We start from the raw sequence: 21,901 nt of genomic DNA, 5'->3' as shown, positions 1-21,901 counted from the left end.
TATATTTATATCTACCTTAAGTCAATTGGTTGCATAACCCTTAATAATTCCACGCCACAAAAAAATAATCCATGTTTTGAAATTTTCAATTGAACTCAAGCCTTTACAGCCTTTCAAGGGAGAGAGTTCCAGAATTTCATTATCCTTTGTGTAAAGATGTTGTCCTGAAATGAACCCTGAAAATCCTGACTCTGATTTTAAGTTTAAGTTCCCATTTGTCTGTGCTGCTCACAACCCATTTCCTCCCAGGGAAATAGTTTCTCTCCATCTACTCTACTGAATCCTTCAATCATATTAAACGCCTCAATTTGATCACCGTAATGTTTAATAATGTAACACTCAATGCATTTTTTTTTCCAGTGAACCACTCCAGAATTCAGGTATCTTACCTGAGGTGCAATACAATGATGCAGCATTTAGTTACCCAACTCCCTGGCTCAGGTTTTGCTGCCACCAGCAGATACCTTACCTTCCCCCAAAGTGCAACTTTCCTGGAGGTCCTGCTATGCTGAATATCAATTATCTGGAGACCAACTGCTGAAGTACAACATACAAATGAAGGAGCACATCAGAAGCTGGGCCTGATAGAGAAGGGAAGACTAACTTGAAACTGAGCTCAGACAGAGTATGAAAGGGCAAGTCAGTTCCTCAGGCAAAAAGAATGAAAAAGAGTCCCTTGTGATAATTTTAACATTGTTTCCTTATTGGAGTATTAAACTCAGGGTTCTGCAAGGGGAGGAAACCAAATATTCCCTGATGCAGTGCCCCTGTTAACATAGCAACTGAGTTTGGCAGCAATTTTGAATGTACAAACTATATTGGCATCCATCATTTTCACTGCTGGCTGACATAGAAACCCCTACAATGTTTATTTCTATTTTTCTGCAAGAGAATTAGTTTTCTCAGTGGAAGCTACAATGATGAATTCCATTACAGATCAATTCAAGGGTAATTGGTAGTCCCCAGATACAGTGTAAGACAAAAATGATTATTAATGATTTAGTTGTTGCAACTAATTGTCTTCTAATAATGCCTACTTGAAAGGAAACCTGGATATTTTTCAGAATTGATTTATAAACAATGAGAATCCAATTAGCTCACAGATTTCAAGAAACGGTGTAATTTGCACATAATTCATGTGTTGTTTCATGCTGCTTCTCCAAACACTCTTAAAATTGAAAAGAAACTTACAACATAATCTATTCAAAATCACCATAACTCATTATAAACTGTTATCTGTCGTCAAAGTTTAGTTTAGCAAATTTTGCAAAACTACAAGTGAAGTTTTACACTTTTCTCTCATTCAATATTTTTGTTGTGCTGAGCAATAGTATCGCTGATCACTCCCGATGATCACAGGCTCTTGGCTGAAGAGTAGTGAGACACTAGCTGTACATATCCAGGCCAACACAGCAACTGACAGAAAATCCTCGACGCCGTACTCTGATTCATTGCTTGGATCACTTACCCTTCATAGGTTGTATACACTTTCAGACTTGGGTTTTTTTTAAAAAGTCATTATTTTATGCAACATGGAGTATTTATTATATAAATAAAATACATATTCCACATCTGGTCAAAACATATATAAAATTCAGTTCAAATAGGGTTTAAGCAATTTCAAAGTCTCCTGTGCTAAATCTCTACACACAAACAGAGCTTTTAATTAGTTTTGTATGCCTGAGTCTCAGACAAACTGATTCTTGCTCCCATACAATCAAGGCAAAGCTTCACGTGTCATTAAATATATCCCAGAAAAAAAGGAATTAAATTCAGTTAAATCATAACTGATTTGAAGCAGTCAGCCAGTCACATAATTGTAATAGCCTCTGTTCACAAATTACAGCTGTAGATCTAGGAAACAGCCCCTCAGCATATCTGTAACAGAACAGTATGAGTTGATTTGACAGAGCAATAACATAGAATAGATAGGTTTGAATCACAGATCAGATGGAAAACAGTTGAGTGACTGTAATATTGGCACCTTATAAGAACAACGAGGCAAACAATCAAAGCACAAAGGCTTAGTTCATTTGTCTATCAACCACTCAGGAAGCACATTCCCTCCAGATTGTTAAATAGCAATGCCAATTGTAATGTGTACCATCATTAGCAAGAATCTCGAATCAATAACACATTCCAAAACAAAATACTACATTTTGTCACACCATAAGAAATTAATCAAAGCTGACCAATAATTACAAACACCATTGACAACTTATAAAGACCCCTGATATACAGTTACTTGAAATTGCAGTGAGGTATATCTTCAATTATAAAAAAGTCCCCAAATTCCCATCACATGCAATGATGGAGGATTGTGGTAAACACTGCAGGATTTCTTCAAAAACTACTGCACAACAGCATCAAGATGTATTGGTACTGTTGTTAAATCTGATTACTAATTTATTAATTTAAATATTTGGAATAATGCAAGAGGCATTCGTCCCTTCTTGCCCAGGATCACACTAGCACTCTCAGTCTTCTCTAATTCAAGTTAACACTTCTACACTCATTCAAGTTTTAATTCAGATTTGTTCTAGCCTCACATCCCAAAGAATTTACGTGCCACTGTTTGCCCCTCTTATAATAACCACAACATTTAATTCCTCTTGGCCCCAGTTCACACTAATTCCTTTCTCCCTTTTTCACCTCACTTCCTCCTCATTCACCATTCTGTCCTCGCCCTTTAATTTCAAACTGTCATTCTTTACTGAACCCTGTCAAGTTCAGTTTGGAGTTTTTTTCTTCACCTCAATCCTAAATTCTAGACATAAGTCCTGAATGTTTTGCCAATCACAAGGAATCCTTCTTCCATGGTTTTTTTCTTCACTGTTGGTCTCACTCCCTCCTTGATGTTGCTGCATGTAGATTCAAGCTGTACTGTACATTTTGCATAGGTATTCCTCATCTTACAATTATTAGTCAATAGCAATCCAAAGCAGTAAATGTGAACGTAGAAATAAAGAACAAGAATAGGCTACTGAGCCCTTTGAGCCTGCTCTGCCATTCAAAAAGATCATGCCTGATCTGATTTTAATCTTAACTCTACATTTCTGCATATACCTGATTATCTGTCATCGCTGTCGTAATCATGTATCTGCCTCTGTCTTAAATTGTTAAAGATTCTGCATCCACTGCATTTTGAGAAAGGGAATTCCAAAGTCTCACAACCCTTGCAGGAAAAAATGTGTTGTCATCTGTTTTAATTGGGTAAACCCTTATTTTTAAACAATGATGCATAGTTCTAGATTTTCGCATAAGAGGCAACATCCTTTTGACTTGTGCTCGGTCAAGTCCCTTGACTCTTCTAAACTCCAGTGGAAAGGGATCTAGCCTATCTAGCCTTTCATCATAAGGCAACATGCTCATTCCATGTATCAATCTAGTAAACTTTCTCTAACTGCTTTCCATGCATTGACATCCTTTCATAAGGATGGTGACTAGCACTGTACGCAGTACTCCAGATGCAGTCTCACCAATTCCCTGTACAACTTAAGCATAAACCTCCTTACTGTTGCATTCAATTCCCCTCACAATAAAATATAACATTCTATTAACTTGTCTAATTATTTACTGTACTAATCTTCTATGATTCATACACTAGGATGCCCAGACCTCTCAAGATCTCAGAGGTCTGCAACCTCTCACCATTTAGTTAAGTTGATTTGTTTTTATTTTTATTAATGCTTGTCAAATCTGAGTGTAACATGAAGGGATGAATCAAGGAATCATTCATTTTTGCCTGTAAAGATGAACAAGTGGATAGGGACTCAGTATTTTGTCCTTTAAAAATGCAAATGTTTAGTTGGCATGGGGAGAGATTCATTACGGAAATTATATTTGTCAGCTTCTTCATCTAAATCAGATATCACTGTGTATTTTTACTGAAAGTAACTTCAAGTTTAGTTTATAAAAATGTTATTGCCCTTCTGGTAAAATTGGACAAGCAAGCAGTGAATGTCATTTTTCAAATGTACAGTTACAGAGAACTTTATTTCAAAAGATCTGGCACTCACTTCTGCGCTCAGTGCTGAAATGAAACACACTTTTCAATACAAGAGTGGCCTTTGATATGCAGTAGGAAACCTTGTTTACTGTGCCATAGATATGATTAAAGGGATTCAGCCTCAGAATGTTATTCTTTGAGATTTCAATACCTTGTACAGTGTTTCTGCTTCAAATAAAGGGAATCATATTGTCAACAGGATCAAAAGATGCAATTTACTAAAAAGCAGTACAGTATGTGAATTAATAGTTAGCCCTATGGGAAAACCATGCATAATTACTTTTGTATACTACTTCCGATACCATGTGTCAGTTATTTACCTAATCTAGGAAATAAAAGTTTTTCTTTAAAGAAACATCTAGGTAAATCTGTGCCAATCTCAATAACCTGCAATTCTCCTGCAACTGCCAGAGGCATTGGCATAGGTCAGTCAGCGATCCCAAAAGATCTCAATATCTTTTGGCTTAAAGGAAGAAGTTAATTCAAACTTTAAGAAAGCATCTCCAATTGAAACCAGATATTTTTTCCCGTGGTAAAACTGTGCCCATCAGATAACTATGTACAAAAATTATTACAACAGGACTTATTAGCAGCCAACATTATCCAGTAATCATCCAGTATGACATTGCATGTTCCTGCTTAAAGAGGAGAAGCAGAAAATAGAAAGTAGATCCAAAGCAGTAACTACAATTCTTGAAATCAGATATATTCCCTCCCGAAGAATATGCTGCATGCCATGAGCAGTGGTGATTAGTTAATCTGAAGACAGTTAATGGGGATAATCACAGATGATCGTACTCACTTGATGTCTTTGAGGCTAGAAGTGTAATTGTTGCCCCTGAGAGTAATTTAAATCCTAAAACGTTTATCTGCTCATCATCTGATTCTCCAAGAAAATCTGTTTTCATAAAAAGAAAAATTAACATAATTGTAATTATAACTGGATAATAACCACAGTAAATCATAATAAAAGATACAACTTGAAATTATTGATCAAGCTAATCTTTGTGAAGATTTTAAAGTTATACATCGTTTTAATTGGTTGTTACAAATGTTTTTAAAAATCAAATCTTAAAATACTCTGTTACAATATAAATGTTTTGTTTTGCATAATTTAAGAAAATGTTTTTGGGGATCATTTATAAAAGCATAGCTGATGGGGTATAAAATGCAATTCTATTGTCACAGATGAAGCTTGTTGGTTCTTTTACTCTTCGTGATCAGTATGTTTAGTATGAAAAGGTGCATCTTGTTATCTATTGATTTTGAATCTTGATTAAACAATAATTCAGTAGCATGTTTTGAAAGTTTTGAAAATAAAGATTTATTTAGTCTCACCTCCTCAAATTAAACACAATAATTCATATTTATTCTAATATACACACATGAAGATCAGATACAGGTGAAAACGTTGTACTTTGACATGATAATTATCTCAAACTCAGATTTATGACATCCAGACACCCACATAGCAGGCTTGTAGTTTCTTCGAAGGCTTTGACGCTTTACATTAGAATTGGGGATCATGTAAAGCAAAAGATTCTCAGCATGTTTTGAGGTTTTTAGCAGTTGAATTTCTTGGAGATTGGTTCTCACATGAACTTAAAGTGGAACGGGTTACATACTTTGGCTGCCCAGTGCCTTGTAACCTCACTCCAAAGTGATTCACAGACTTCCTAATGATAGTTCGATGGCTTTAGCGGAATTGCCTGCCAATGATTCTTCAAACAAAAAAGGCAGTCCCACCTTGTGATTTTCACAGGCTCAAAGTCTTTTCCAACTAAGGAGGTTGTGTTCATGTTGATGATATGTCCTGTGTTGTGGGTTAATATTTCATACTTTGAGATAGTGTCTTTATGTCTTAATGATCCATTCAATCTGATAATACCCCCTTGATTGGTTTCAATGAAGGGGATTGATTCTGATCAGTTTGGAATTTTAATTCCCTCATAAGATAGGGGAGTAGTTCCAGGTCAGAAAATAAATCAAGTTACTGTCAGATGGCCATTTTTTCCAAGCCATTTGTGTCCAACTTTAAATATAAAATTAGTTTGTGGTTTTCAGAATAATATATGCTGGCCCTGGATATTACACTATGTTTTATACACATGATAACAATTACAATCACTGAGCTTTGTATGTTCCAATGGAGAAGCTTAAGTAGTTCAGCCACTGCTCTTGTAATTTTCAGGTTTAATTATGCACTGAGTTCACTAGTCTCAGCAATAAGGATGCTGTAGTTGGGCTCAATACCAATTTAGTGAGACAAAGTAAGATTACTGGTCAGTAACCTTTACAGGATACTCTCTTGTGCCTGAAGTAATCCAAAACTGTGCTGTCCATGTTGTTACTTGATTTATACCCAGTTCACCTGTTATACCTAAGCTTGCTGATTGATTGCTCCTAGTCTGACAATGGGCTCAATTTCAACAATTTCATTCCATTTTTTTCGGTTTTTCTAAACATTTTATTGTTGGTTTCAAATCTCTCCATGGCCTCGTCCCTTTCTATCTTCTGATCTCCTCTAGCTCTCCACATTGGGTGAAATATTTGTCCTAGCTCTTAAGAATCCTTGATTTTAACAGAACACCATTAATAACCATGCCTTCAGCTTCCTAAACTTGAAGTTTTGGAATTCCTCTGCACTTCTCTTTATTCCTTCAAGGTGCTCTTTAAAATATATATCTTTAACCAAGCATTTGGTCATCTAACCCAATTTTGCTCTCTATGTGGATTAGTGTCAAATTTTATATAAAAGCAAAATACAGATAGTGGAATGTTAAATTTTGTTTTATAATGAAACTGTGAAGCACCCCAGGATCCTCAAAAAACAATTATTTTAAAGCTGCTATTGTGACAGCCTATTTGATTTTGGGCGAAAAAAAAACTATTTAACAACTAGGTTCTGATTTCTGCTTACAAAATAATAGCTCGGTGCCACTAAGTGACCATATGTCCAGGTTTCTGACAGGTGAACATTAGAAAGAAGGGTGAAGAAACTAATTTCAGGGGTGAGAGAGATAGTAGGAACTGCAGATGCTGGAGAATTTGAGATAACAAGGTGTAGAGCTGGATGAACACAGCAGGCCAAGCAGCATCAGAGGAGCAGGAAAGCTGATGTTTCACCTAGACCCTTCTTCAATTTTCTGAAGAAGGGTCTAGGCCCAAAATGTCAGCTTTACTGCTCCTCTGATGCTGCTTGGCCTGCTGTGTTCATCCAGCTCTACACCTTGTTATCTCTTAATTTCAGGGGTAAGCAGGTTCCTAGATGTAGTTCTCTGTTCAGGTAGTTTAGTTGAATTGTTTTAGAATAAGAATAAAGGAATTTCTTTCAGCAGAATGTGGTTGGAATTACGTATGTTGACAAAAATAGTTAATTTTTTTGTACATGAAGGGCTCTACTAACAGTGAGTAAAATTTCTGGTATAGCAAGCTATAGAAAGAGTGAGTTCAGACACAAAACTCAATAATTGAAAATTAGAACCAGTAAAGTTCTGAAATTAGAGATGTCTAGAATATTAGAATGGTTATAAGGGATTTGAAGGGATAACCTTGCCAAAAACAAATGGAAAGGAAATGTCAACTTGTATTTGAATCCTTAACAGATTACCCAGACCAAGAGGTTAAATTTCCAAGTTTTGGCAATTATCTGACTTGAGAGATTTGAACATAGATCAAAAGTGAAGTTAAGACATTCAATTTGGAATACAAGTACCTGCGTTGATTTTCTTAATCTTTAATGCAACTGACTATTTAAAACCTAGTGCAGCAATTGTGGTGATTCACTGAATCAGTGAAATCCCAAATCATTACCAGTCTCTAGGGAGACCATGACACTATATACATAAAAGTCAAAGTCTCTGCGAGGATAAGGCCAAACTCAGCTGTGACACCCAAGTGAAGACCTCATGGATCAGGATCATTAATGGCACTAGAAATCATTAGATCACATTGACAAAATGTCTTGCTCTTCAGTAGAATAAGGAAGATAGCATGGAGGAAGTAAAATGCTCCAAGTAGAAAATTAGCAGTGCTACAAAAATACATTTCAGATTACTGCTGGCTAAGGTCAATCTCGCTAATGCTGCATTTCTGAAAATATCATTGGTTGTAGAGCACTTACCTGAAAAAATTGTCGAGAGACTTACAGGTGGCTGGTTAGTATCAATTGTTATTTTGTGAACAGCATTCTTAGATGGTTGTATTGGTTGACAAATTAAGTTCAGTGGCAAGCTAAAAGTACACCGTACAATTCGAGGAACACCTGTAAGGCAACATTATTTTTAAGTTTTGTTAACAAAAGCTTATGTGAAGCTTTATATTCTGCAACTATATTTTTAAGCTTACTTTCAAATAGTATATTGCTCATGATATATAACCCCGCTCAACTGAGCTTTGCAAAGCTAACATTGTCAAACCTTTGGCAATAGGACAAAATGATTTTGGTCCTGATTTCTCGACAGTTACAATCAATTAAATTCCAAGCAAGATGATTTTGCGGTATGTTTTGTGAGCCAGGATCAGAACTCTCTCTCCTTAAAGGACATTTGTACCTTTCTGCAAGCTGAAACTTTTGTTAAACTGAAGTCGACTAATTTGCTTCTTTCCTCAGTTCTTATGAAGAGTCACCGACCTGAAATGTTAACTCACAACAGATATTGTCTGATATTTTCAGCATTTGGTTTTCATTTCAGATTTCCAGCATCTTCAGCATTTTGCTTTTGAGTTATTACAGAAATTTAACCGTGGAAGGTCATTATGTGAAGATAGGAACTCAATCCCGTTGTTATGGCCAGGTAGCATGAATTGAAATCCTAAACAAAACTGTAACCTCTCTATCTTTTCACATTTAAGTTTTATTTCTTATAAAAATTGACAAATTTGCTGAACTTATAAACTGGTCAAGACTGAACACACCATTATTTCCAGAAGTTTATGAACCATCTACATCGTGTAGACAGTCAGCTAAAGCTGACACACAGGACTCACAGATGAACTGTTTGTTTCCAGCTAACACTCAACAAAGGAAACCTTCAAGACTGATTATGCCAAAATGCATGCTAATGGTTTTTCAGTTAGTTCATCACCTCAAATGAAAAGTCGAAAGGTGAGGTAAAGCCACAGTTAGCTTAGTGAGTTTCCAATCTGCCAACTGAAATAGGCCATTAACATTAAAAATGCCTCTTCCTGTCATACAACTGACTTACTTGCCTGACAGAGGAGATATCATGATTCAGAACGTGGTTCTCCCAGGACGAATCTGACCTGAAAGCCTTCATCAGCAGAAGATCTTGAGAACATTGGTGCATCGTGATTGCAAGCAGAACTTGGACAATCGTCGTTTGAGCTGAGTTACAGTTGGTGGGTCTCTACACTGGCTTCAGCCTAATGCCAATTCAGTGACCAGTCAACCAGAGCAGTGGCCTCTGCTAGTGCCCACACCCTAGGCCAGGGGCTCAGCAATACAGTCAGGGTGACTGCGAAGAAGGTGGAGGAAGGATCACCAGTCAACCAGACCTTCTTTGTGAAAATAGTGCTCCTGGATTGTTGCAGATTCCAGCAGCAGATATCTTCTGTCTGCAGGATTTCCAAAGCAGGGGCTACTTCAACATTAGCTTCAGGAGAATGAGCAATGTGAGCATCTACTGAAGGCATTTGAGGTGAAAGGAGGTGAGGGTCCCCTCTCTCTGTCCTGACTGGGGCACCATTGTTCATTCTCCCTGCACAGAGGAGCTGGGTCATTACATGCAGCTTGAAGGAAGCAGCACCGATACAGTGGACCCCTTCGGAATCTGGACCAGCAAGCCGCAAGTCATGGTGACCCTGAAGGTGGACGTAGCTGGAACATCCTGCACCCTCCCTCCAGCTTTGCAATCGGAGGGAGCCGAGGCTACCTGACATATACGGGGTAGCCTAGAGCATGCTGAACCTGAGGGAAGTCAGGGAAGACAGCAGCAGACTGCAAAGTGACCCTCTGCAGGGACACTGGATGTCGTGACAGGGCCAATGAAACTTAACCTCCAGCCCTTGGGAACCAAGGGGTGCCCACCACACCACACCAGGCAACCGGGAGCAGCTATGCTCCAAATAAGGAGCAGAGCTGGACTCAGAACCAAACCTTCCTGGTCTCATCCTTGCCCCAGCAACACCAGATCAGGGCAATTCCTGCACCCTACACCCCCACCAAAAGGAGGAACAAGATGGCTACCTTAGTGCGGAGAGTGTCTAACAGTTCGCCCACGCCACGGGGATGCAAGGACTCTCCCAATGACAGAACTGCAGATGAACACACATTGATCTAAAGGTCATTTTATAAAAACTCAAAATGGGTTTTTAATTTGCGAGCATTAATGTTCATAGCATTAAATCTACTAAGTGATGTGTCTCCACATTGGCTTACCTAGCCAACGTCAAAGCAGACTTCCTATTTCTGCAGGAATGTGGCATTTTGCACCTCAGCAGCTATTGGAAATGGTCAAACTTATGGGCCCATAAGCCTTCAATTTGCTTGGGGGGAAACGATTGCCATTCCTCCATTCTGGGTATTCTACTGCAAGGAGGCAACTACACCATCTCTTAGGTTAAGGAGGTGGTGGACGGATGCCTCCTCATTGCAAGCGTTATGTACAGAAATGCTTCCCTGAGACAAATTAATGTGTGTGCCCTGGGAGTAAAGACTGAGTGGTTAGCTGTCCTGCAGCAGCTCCCATTACTGCTGACAAGGTCCTGGCCAGTTGTTCTGGCCAGAGACTTCAACTGCATCATCGATGGGGATGGACGATCCGGTGGGGCTGACAACATACTGGACACTTGATGGAAACAGTTAAAGTCACCAAGTTGCACAACATCTCAGTACCCCTGCAGACAGAGCATAGCATAAATACGTCTGGTCACAGGCAGACAGGTCTATCCACTCAAGGGTAGCTTTCCTGTTCGCATCCTGCACGTTCTCAGTCAGATCCACTGACATCAAGCCAGTGTTCTTCTCTGACCACTGTATTCCGTCAGCCAAATATCACCTACAGGATGACCAGCGGCTTGGCAAGGGAAAGCGGAAGCTGAATGTGAAACAGCCGACCCCAAAAAAAAATTGAGGAGCTCAAAAGGGATTACACAAGTTGGAAAACCGTGAAGCTCCTCTTTGAGCTTCCAGCAGGAGTTGGAAACAGTCAAGAAGAACGTCAAGAGGTTTTTTATCCTCAAAGGTGTTCAGAAGGTGAGAGAGAGAGAGACAGGGGAAACCGTCCAAACTCCAGAAAAGCATGCAGAGCCTTCTCCTGCTGCAGCCGATGGGGGTCGGTGTCACTGGGATCTCCAGGAGGTGTGGCCAGCAAGCCTTGCTCTTTACCTTGGAGGCTCCCCAAGATATTCTTCTGGTCCAGGGTCCACTCTGTGAAGCAGGATGAGACGTGCTCACATTTCTTCTTGAAAAAGGTGCACAGGGAGAGCTCTATGTTCAGCAGCCTGAAGGAAGAAGATGGCTTGGTAACATCATCTCAGTCTGACATGCTGAAGATCAGCAAATCCTTTTATGCCAGAGTGTATGACACGAAGTCCACTGACAGTGCAGCCTCCCAGTTGTTCCCGTCCTCTATCACAGAGGTCTTAGACGACATCACACAGGAGAGGCTAGACCATCCATTATCTCTAGATGAGCTGACCGAGGCCCTTGAGAACTTAAACAAGGATAAAACTCCCAGCAGCAATGACTTAGCAGCCAAGTTGTATTCAGGTCTGTAGGACTTGATTGGCCAGGACCTGCTGGAGGTGTATGACAGTATTCTTCTGGCAGGTAACATGCGTGAATCCATGAGGAAAAGTATCATCACCCTCATCCACAAGTGGAAGGGGGTCAGGAAGGAAATTAGAAATTGGCAACCAATTTCACCGCTGAATGCAGATTAAAATCCTGTCTAAGGTCATTGCCAATCAGGTCAGGTCCGCACTGGGATCAGTGATTCACCCCGACCAGACCTGTGCTGTTCCTGGCATGACAATCTCTGAGAGTCTCGCCCTCCTCAGGGATACAATCGCCTACAAGCAGGACATGTTGGTGGATGCCTGCCTCATTAGCCTGGACCAGGAGAACACCTTTGACAGGATATTACATGCCTACATGAGGGATTTGATCTCCAAATGGGCTTTGTGGAAGGAATCTGCAATTGGATCCGTCTGCCCTACCCCAACATCGGTAGTGCAGTCTCAATTAATGAGCGTGAATCAGAAAGTTTCCCGATCCGATATGGAGTCAGGCAGGACTGCCTACTCTCTCCTGCCTTGCTGAGTCCATCAGGAGGGATGTGAGCCTGAGAGGGGTATCTATTCCAGGCATCAGAGGCCTGCAGGTCAAAACCTCTCTGTACAATAATGGCGTCACCGTTTTCTGCTCAGATCTGCTGTCAGTGCGCAGGCTCATCAGTATTTGCAACCAGTTTGAATTGCCTCAGGAACAAAGGTAAATTGAGGCAAGAGTGAGGCCATGTTCTTTGGGAACTGGGCTGATCGATCCTTCATCCCCATCAGAATTACAACAGATTAGCTGAATGTGCTGAGAATACAGTTCAGAGGGGCTGGGGCATGCGTAAAAGCTTCGGAGGCATGTATTGTCGAGGTGAGGCAGAAACTGGGTTTTTGGGATCAACATTCCCTCTCCATTGCGGATAAAAACCTGGTCATCAGTCATGCTCTCTGTTGTTGCATATGACGTAGGTCTGCCTATTCTCAGGATCTGTGCTTTTGCAATCACTCGAGCCATCTTTTACTTCATCCGGACGTCTAAGATGGACTGGGTCAACAGGGACACCATGTACAAAACTCTGGATGCGGGGGGGGCAGGAGAATGTGCCCAAAACATTCTCATCCTGATGGCCACCTTTGTGTGTGTCTGCATCAAGCTATGCATGGACCCTCAGTACACAAAAACTACGTACTGGGATTTCACCTGTCCCAGTGTTGCAAAGGTTGAGACTGGCCTCATTGCTGCGGAACGCTTCAAGTAGCTGGAATGTTCCGCATTACCCGTGCTTCGTGGAGAAATTCGGAAAGCAAAACATCCTTGACCACAAGTCCATCAGGAAGTGGTCAATACATAGACCCTGAGGGGAAAGGAGAGGATGGATCTTGTCAGATTGTTCCCTCAGCAGACTGTCAAAGTCATTTGGCAGAATGCCTCATCACTAGAACTCTCCAACAAGGACCAAAAATTGTTTGGCTGATGGTGAGAAGGGCATTACCTGTGAGATCCTTCATGTACGCCTGGACCCTCTGTGTCGCCACATGCTGCCCTCAAAGCACTGTGGGGAGATGGGAGACTGTCATACACCTCCTTCTGGAATGTGCCTTTGCAAAGGAAGTCTGGAGAAAGATGCAGTGGTTTATGTCAAGGTTCATCCTGAGTAGCTCCGTGATGCAGGACTCAGTGCCCCAAGGCCTGTTCCCCAGGACGCACACCGAGACAAACATCAACTGCACCTGGAGGACCACCAATTCAGTGACAGGTACTCTTTGGTCTGCCTGAAATTTGTTGGTCTTCCAGAGGAAAGAGTTGACCCTGACTGAGTGTTGCAGACTAGCACATTCCAAGGTCCAGGACTATGTGCTGAGGGACTTTCTAAAGCTTGGGGCAGCTGTCATCAAGGTACAGTGAGGAAAGACCACTGTCTGAGGTCTTTCAGCTGACATTAAATGGGGGTCCATTTGGTTATCAGATATCCCCACACCCAGTAATTCAAATATACATAAATATAGTCTTGAACAAGTGAGAAATGCCTTTGGTTTGTTTGTTGGATAGACTCCAATGTTTGTTTGTTTCTTCATATGCTACTGTACAGAACCAAACTGCTTATGTGACTATGTATGTATATAACAATATTTTTATGAATAAAGTTGTTTTGAAATTAAAAAAGCCACTTCCTGTCATACAACTGAAACCAGAGCTGATTGATTACTTAAATATTCAATTCTAGGTTTCTCTGTCAGTTGCAGTTTGATCCAAAGAGGTGAGCAGGACTCCAGTCTGCGCTGGCAGCCTACATTAAATACTCCATCTCTATCTCCAGAGCTAGTAGGAACTGCAGATGCTGGAGAATCTGAGATAACAAGGTGTAGAGCTGGATGAACACAGCAGGCCAAGCAGCATCAGAGGAGCAGGAAAGCTAACGTTTCAGGCCTAAACCCTTCTTCAGAAATGGGGGAGGTGAAGGGGGTTCTGAAATAAATAGGGAGAGGGGGGAGGCAGATAGAAGGTGGATAGAGGAGAAGATAGGCAGGCAGAAGTGAGGAGACAGGCAGGTCAAAGAGGCAGGGATGGAGCCAGTAAAGGTGAGTGTAGGTGGGGAGTTAGGGAGGGGATAGGTCAGTCCAGGGAGGACGGACAGGTCAAGGGGGCGGGATGCGGTTAGTAGGTAGGTGATGGGGGTGGGGCTTGAGGTGGGAGGAGGGGATAGGTGGGTGGAAGGACAGGTTAGGGAGGCAGGGACAAGCTGGGCTGGTTTTGGGATGCAATAGGGGGAGGGGAGATTTTGAAGCTTGTGCAGTCCACATTGATACCATTGGGCTGCAGGGTTCCCAAGCGAAATATGAGTTGCTGTTCCTGCAACCCAAGTTGCTGGTTGAAAAGAAGCTCACACTTTGTCTGTAAGAAGAAAGGCTGCCGGGTACAGGTCCCTGTGGACACTAATCTTTAGAACACTGCAGCTCACATGAATTGTTTTTTTAATACTCTGGATTTACCAAAACTTGACACTCATAATGAATCTCCTCCCTGTCCTGTCCTGATTAATTTCCTGAATGCTTGGATGTGTGAATGGCTTGGTGAAGCAATTCCCCAGCTTTTTGAACATTTTGTTAATGAACTCTATTCTTGACTTCATTTTAAAGGCTTCTGCTGAATAATTTCAAAAAAATTATTGTAAAAACAAGGACTTATGAAACACATATTGGCTTACATTGTAAGGGATGGAAGTGAAAACGGAGTGGAGTAAATCAGAAAGTACCTCACTGTTTTGATCTTCAGAGGGGACAAGCAAGCATCATTTAAATCCACCCCAAACTCCCGCTGACCATGACACTGTTAGTGGAATTCTGATTCGGTACCTCTGGAGCTATCAAACTACTCATGTCCTACTTGAAAGATTATATCTTTGTACACAAGTATTTTTATTTTGCTTTTTCGTGATGACAATGAAATCGTACCTTTCATCATAATAGCCATGTACCAAAATGGATTAAAATTACAGTTACCTATCTGTAAGAGTTCAACATAGTTGCATGTTATCCAACAACTTATATTTAAACTACACTTATCATGTAGTAAAACACTTAATAACAGCACTACCAAAGAAAACTACACCCCAAAATATACAAGGAGATTTTACAATCCTTTCTTCATTAACGAGATGAGGACATTGCTGGCTAGGCAGCATTGTGTTATCCATCCCTAATTGCCCACAGGGCAGTTAAGAGTCAACCACATTGCTGTTCGGACTGGAGTCACATGTAGGCGAGACAGGTGAGGATGGCAGTTTCCTTCCCTAAAGGACATTAGTGAACCAGATGGGTTTTTCCTGACAATTGACAATGGATTCATGGGCATTATTAGATTCATAATTCCAGATATTTTATTGAATTCAAATTCCACCATCTGCTGTGGCAGGATTCGAACCCGGGTCCCCAGAATGTTATCTGGGTCTCTGGATTAACAGTCCAGCGCTAACACCACTAGGCCACTGCCTCCATAGGTGACCAAAAGCTTAGTCAAAGAAGTAGGTTTTATGTTGTATTTTACAAGAGGACAGTGAGATAGACAGGAGGAGAGACAATGCCAGAACACCAATTCTTCTATTTCAATTGGCCATATAGAACATAGAACAGTACAGCACAGTACAGGCAGAGGAGATTTACCAGGATGTTGCCTGGAATGGAGGGAAGGTCTTACGAGGAAAGGTTGAGAGAGCTAGGGCTTTTCTCTTTAGAATGCCGAAGGATGAGCAGTGACTTGATAGAGGTGTACAAAATGATCAGAGATATAGATAGAGTGGACACCCAGAGACTTTTTCCTAGGGTGGAGGTAGCTATTACGAGGGGACATAGTTTTAAAGTGAGTGGAGGTAGATATAGGGGAGACGTCAGAGGTAGGTTCTTTACTCAGAGAGTGGTCGGGGCGTGGAGTGCATTTCCAGAGAGGGTAGTGGAGTCGGCCTCATCAGGGGCATTTAAGCGGCTATTAGATAGGCATATGGATGATAGTATAAGGTGGGGGTGGAGGTTAGATAGACCCTAGGTTTAGGGTAAAAGGTCGGCACAACATCGTGGGCCGAAGGGCCTGTACTGTGCTGGACTGCTCTATGTTCTATGTTCTATTGTCACAGACCGAGAAATAGTGAAAATTGTTGAGTGCTGTTCAGCCAAATCACACCTTATGTGATGTACTTATATGAGTACATCAGGGTATTAAAACAGAATGCAGAACATTGCTACACAGAATGGGCAGAGAAAGATTAATTTTAATATATGAGAAGTCCATTCAAAAGTCTGCTAACAGCAGGGAAGAAGCTGTTCTTGAATGTGTTGGAACGTGTTTTCAAACTTTTGCATCTTCTGCCTGATGGAAGACGGTGGAACAGAGCATAATCTGAGGCCTATGGAGTAACTTTTTCATGTAGACGGGGGTGCGTGTATGGAGCGAGTTGCCAGAGGAAGTGGTGGTACAATTTCAACATTCAAAAGGCAACTTAATGGGTGTATGAATAGGAAGAGTTCAGAGGGATATGGGCCAAATGCTGGTAAATGTGACTAGGTCAGATTGGGATGTCTGATCGGCGCAGGCAAGTTAGACTGAAGTGTTTGTTTCCACGCTGTAAGACTATGACTCTATGACTAATAATTTGGTGAGTAAGTCACCTCCTTGCTCCCCAAAACATGTTTCACAATATGACAGGAATAAATTTCTTTTAGGTGTAATATAGCTAAAAGGATGGCAAAAGAAGAAGTGAGACTGGTGAATGAAATTAGAAGTTAGAAAATAATCAAACAGAGAAATTCCGATTCAAACATCAATAAATTTGATATTAAAGAATAGCTAATATTGACAGATTAGACAACCACCTTAAACAAACAAAAACTGAAAGAACTGCAGATGCTGTAAATCAGGAACAAAACCAGAAGTTGCTGGAAAAGCTCAGCAAGTCTGCCAGCATCTGTGAAGAAAAAATCAGAATTAACATTTCGGGTCTGGTGACTCTTCCTCAGATCTGATGGTAGCTGGGAAAACGTTGGTTTATATGCAGAAAATAGGGAGGGGATGGGGTAGAGAGTAAATGATAGGATAGAGCCCAAAGAGAAATGTATACATTGGGGAAACAAAGCGTGGATTGGGTGACCTCTTCACAGAACATCTACATTCTGCTCGCAAAAAAGTCCCTGAGCTACCTGTTACCTGCCACTTTCATGCACTATCCTGTTCCGTGGCCAACATCTCTGTCTCTGGCTTGCTGCAGTGTTCTAGCGAAGCTCATTGCAAGCTGGAAGAACAGCACCTCATTTTCCGCTTGGGGACCCCGCATCCCTTCAGACTCAATATCAAGTTCAATAATTTTAAGGCCTAAACTCTCCCATGTCCTCGCTCCCTACCCCACACACCAGGCCTTGTTATCACATAGCCTGCTGTTACACACTATCTATCGTTAGTTGCTAACAATTCCCATTAACAGCTATTCACCCTCCAAGCCAGATCGTTATCAACTCCTTTGTCTATCCAACTGCTCTTCTTTCTCTTCGGGCTCTATCCTATCATTTACTCTCTGCCCCATCCTCCTCTCTATTTTCTGCATATAAACCAACGTTTTCCCAGCCACCTTCAGTTCTGAGGAAAGGTCACCGGACCTGAAACATTAACTCTGCATTTTTCTTCACAGATGCTGGCAGACCTGCTGAGCTTTTCCAGCAACTTCTGTTTTAGCACCATAAAAATACTTTATTTTTAAAAGTTGTTGTTATAAGAGGATTGGTTGATAAGACTCCATTCAAAAAATCAGATGTGATGTAAAATCTGCTTCATTTAAATACCTAAGCAATTAGGATGAAAAGTGATGTTTTTTTTTAAAAATGAGCGCAAGGTCAATAAACAAGTTGCATGAGATGTGATAGTGGGTTAAGGCATTAGCACTAGACATATTATGCATGAAACCACAGTGGTGATACAAGCCTTTCATAGACTGATGAACTAAATACTGATCTGTGGTCACTTTAGGTCAAATGGATTTTCTCTTGCTTCCTGATAAGTGGATCACTGTCTGGAAGTAAATCCATGAATTAGTCCAGAGGATGTAGGAGCAGAATTAGGTCATTCAGCCCATTGAGTCCACCATTCAGTCATACTGATATGTTTCTCAACCTCATTCTCCTGCATTCTCTCCTTAACCTTGGATTTCATTTCCAATCAAGAACCTATCTATCTCTGTCTTCAGTACACTCTTGGGCTTGGCCTCCAAAGCCTTCCATGGCAATGACTACCACAGATTCATCACCCTCTGACTGAAGAAATTTCTCCTCATCTCAGGTCTAAAGGGTTGTCCCTTCACTCCGAGGCTGTGCCCTCAGGTCCTAGTTTCTCCTACTAGCAGAAACACCTTCTCCACATCCACTCTACCCAGGCCTCTCACTTTTCTGTAAGTTTCAATGACATCTTCCCTCATCCTTCTAAGCTCCATCAAGTACAGACCCAGAGTCCTCAACTGCTTCTCATATAACATAATTGTTTGCTATTTCCTTCATGTGTGAAAATAAATCATTATTTCTGTATAAATTACTTGTAAACAAATGTCAGGAATAAGATTTAAATCTGTGCGCTGGCTAAAAGGTAATCAAGGAAATTCACTGTACTACTGACAGTGGCTCATTTCTGGTTTTGATCTGTTGAATCAACAATAAGCATGTTTAGCCAAACTGTTTAGGGCACAAATAAGCAAAACAGATTATTAATAATCATTTCATCATAACTTTTTTAAAAAAACTTTCCTGATTTTCCAATATGAAATATCTAAAGTGATGAAAAGTTACTAAGCTGAAAATCTAAGACATAGATATCAATCTTTCTATTAGCACAGCCAACAAAAGCTGTCATCTCTTAACCATCATTTCTGGGACCAAAATATCCCCACTGGTTAAGAGTCAGGCATATAACCATTTGAGAGGCCAATCCATTTCTGATATTCATTGAAGAAATCATGCGTTTTGCATTATTTATATTTTATAGGTCAAATTGTGTCTTTGTTGAATTTTGAGGGATTTAAAAAAAAACATAACTGCTTTTGTCCTGGCATTCACTGAAGTCATTTATGAATTAAATCTACCAACACGGCAAATTAAGTTACCACAAACCAATGTATCAGCCATAGTAGAGAAATCGAGTTAACTTAAACTAACCTACATTCAGGAAGTAAAATTAAAATGTGACAACAAAATAAAAGCACAAAATTTCCCTCAGCAGACACATGATAAGAACATGCACAAGTGTGCTTCAGAAGGTGAAGTGTTCAGATTGTATGGTGAGTTGATTTATTTCAATCTTCACATACAATTTGAGTCGCATGGTGGATGTCAATTCATATTTGCATCTGTAGGAGAGGAGAAATCATGGATCTGCTTATTGATAGGCTTTACGAATTATTTAACAAATTTGATGAGTATCAACAAGTTTTAGCTGTAACTAGCTCAAATGCTCAAGTAATAACAGTCTTCAGGAATAGTGCCAGAAGACTGGAGACTAGCAAATGTTGTCCCCTTGTTCAAGAAGGGGAGTAGAGACAACCCTGGTAATTATAGACCAGTGAGCCTTACTTCGGTTGTGGGTAAAGTGTTGGAAAGGATTATAAGAGATAGGATTTATAATCATCTAGAAAGGAATAATTTGATTAGGGATAGTCAACACGGTTTTGTGAAGGGTAGGTCGTGCCTCACAAACCTTATTGAGTTCTTTGAGAAGGTGACCAAACAGGTGGATGACGGTAAAGCAGTTGATGTGGTGTATTTGGATTTCAGTAAAGCGTTTGATAAGGTTCCCCATGGTAGGCTATTGCAGAAAATACGGAGGCATGGGATTGAGGGTGATTTAGCGGTTTGGATCAGAAATTGGCTGGCTGTAAGAAGACAGAGGGTGGTGGTTGACGGGAAATGTTCATCCTGGAGTTCAGTTACTAGTGGTGTACCTCAAGGATCTGTTTTGGGGCCACTGCTGTTTGTCATTTTTATAAATGACCTGGTTGAGGGCGTAGAAGGATGGGTTAATAAATTTGCGGATGACACCAAAGTCGGTGGAGTTGTGGATAGTGCGGAAGGATGTTGCAGGTTACAGAGGGACATAGATAAGCTGCAGAGCTGGGCTGAGAGGTGGCAAATGGGGTTTAATGCGGAAAAGTGTGAGGTGAATCACTTTGGAAGGAGTAACAGGAATACAGAGTACTGGGCTAATGGTAAGATTCTTGGTAGTGTGGATGAGCAGAAAGATCTCGGTGTCCATGTGCATAGATCACTGAAAGTTGCCACCCAGGTTGATAGCGTTGTTAAGAAGGCGTACAGTATGTTAGGTTTTATTGGTAGAGGGATTGAGTTTCGGAGCCATGAGGTCATGTTGCAGCTGTACAAAACTCTGGTGCGGCCGCACTTGGAGTATTGCGTATAGTTCTGGTCACCGCATTATAGGAAGGATGTGGAAGCATTGGAAAGGGTGCAGAGGAGATTTACCAGGATGTTGCCTGGTATGGAGGGAAGGTCTTATGAGGAAAGGCTGAGGGTCTTGAGGCTGTTTTCGTTAGAGAGAAGAAGGTTAAGAGGTGACTTGATAGAGGCATACAAGATGATCAGAGGATTAGAGAGGGTGGACAGTGGGAGCCTTTTTCCTGGGATGGTGATGGCTAGCACGAGGGGACATAGCTTTAAATTGAGGGGTGATAGATATAGGACAGATGTCAGAGGTAGGTTCTTTACTCAGAGAGTAGTAAGGGCGTAGAATGCCCTGCCTGCAAAAATAGTAGACTCGCCCACTTTAAGGGCATTTAAATGGTCATTGGATGAACATATGGATGATAATGGAATAGTTTAGTTTAGATGGGCTTCAGATTGGTTTCACAGGTCGGCGCAACATCGAGGGCCGAAGGGCCTGTACTGTGCTGTAATGTTCTATGTTCTATGTTCTATGTTCTATGTAGATAATTATTGGGAAAACAATTTTCAAGTGCTATATAACTTCAGGTGATTGAACACAAGAGGCATGACTTCACGCCAATTACTACTTTCCTTTTATTTGAGCAAGAGTAAAGGACTACAGATGTTTGAAATCTGAAATAAGATTGGAAAATTCACAAAACACTCAGTAGGTCAGGAAAAAAAAAAGCCTGTGACTAAAGAAATAGAGGTATCAGGTCAGTAACTCTTTGTCAGAGCTACTGCCCTGAAAAATCAAGTCTAATTCTCTCAAAACAGATTTCAGGCCCCTCTGAAACTTCACTTATGAAGCTGTATGTATCCACTCTGAAGCCACACATGTAATGTCCTCCAAAATACCTGTGTGTAGCAATTACAATTTTCTGTAGATAAATCCTGTAATCAGGAAGACCAGAATGCACAGTGAAAGATTAATACCTGTATCTTCAACAATGCACCATTCAATGTTCATACTCTGTGCAAAATATGAATTCCTTTGATACCAATATCACATACATATTATTTAATTTTCCAGGTCTAAATCAATTTGCTTTGAAATGCTGTTAAATCTTTATAATCTTATGCCTGATATCCAAGTACTGACCTCACCATATCTTACAATGCCTGTTTTCATTGAATGTTAAACTTAATGTGATATATTTAGTTTACTTTGTTGTATTTTATATTGTTGAT

The 21,901-nt window shown here is 40.6% G+C and overlaps 1 protein-coding gene across 1 annotated transcript in view; it reads right to left on the bottom strand.

Moving 5' to 3' along the window:
* Positions 1 to 21,901, bottom strand: part of bbs9 (Bardet-Biedl syndrome 9) — a 492,952-nt gene that overhangs the window by 355,258 nt on the left and 115,793 nt on the right. Inside the window, exons 12-13 of the mRNA XM_048595604.1 lie at positions 8,133 to 8,273; positions 4,812 to 4,907 (exon numbers count right to left, since the gene is read on the bottom strand). Coding sequence (XP_048451561.1) covers positions 4,812 to 4,907; positions 8,133 to 8,273 — 237 coding nt within the window. The remainder of the gene's footprint in view (positions 1 to 4,811; positions 4,908 to 8,132; positions 8,274 to 21,901) is intronic.

This window comes from Rhincodon typus, chromosome 4 (assembly GCF_021869965.1).
Source record: "Rhincodon typus isolate 14 chromosome 4, sRhiTyp1.1, whole genome shotgun sequence".
In the NCBI taxonomy this organism is placed as follows: Eukaryota; Metazoa; Chordata; class Chondrichthyes; order Orectolobiformes; family Rhincodontidae; genus Rhincodon; species Rhincodon typus.
This window is presented reverse-complemented; position numbering and strand designations above follow the sequence as displayed.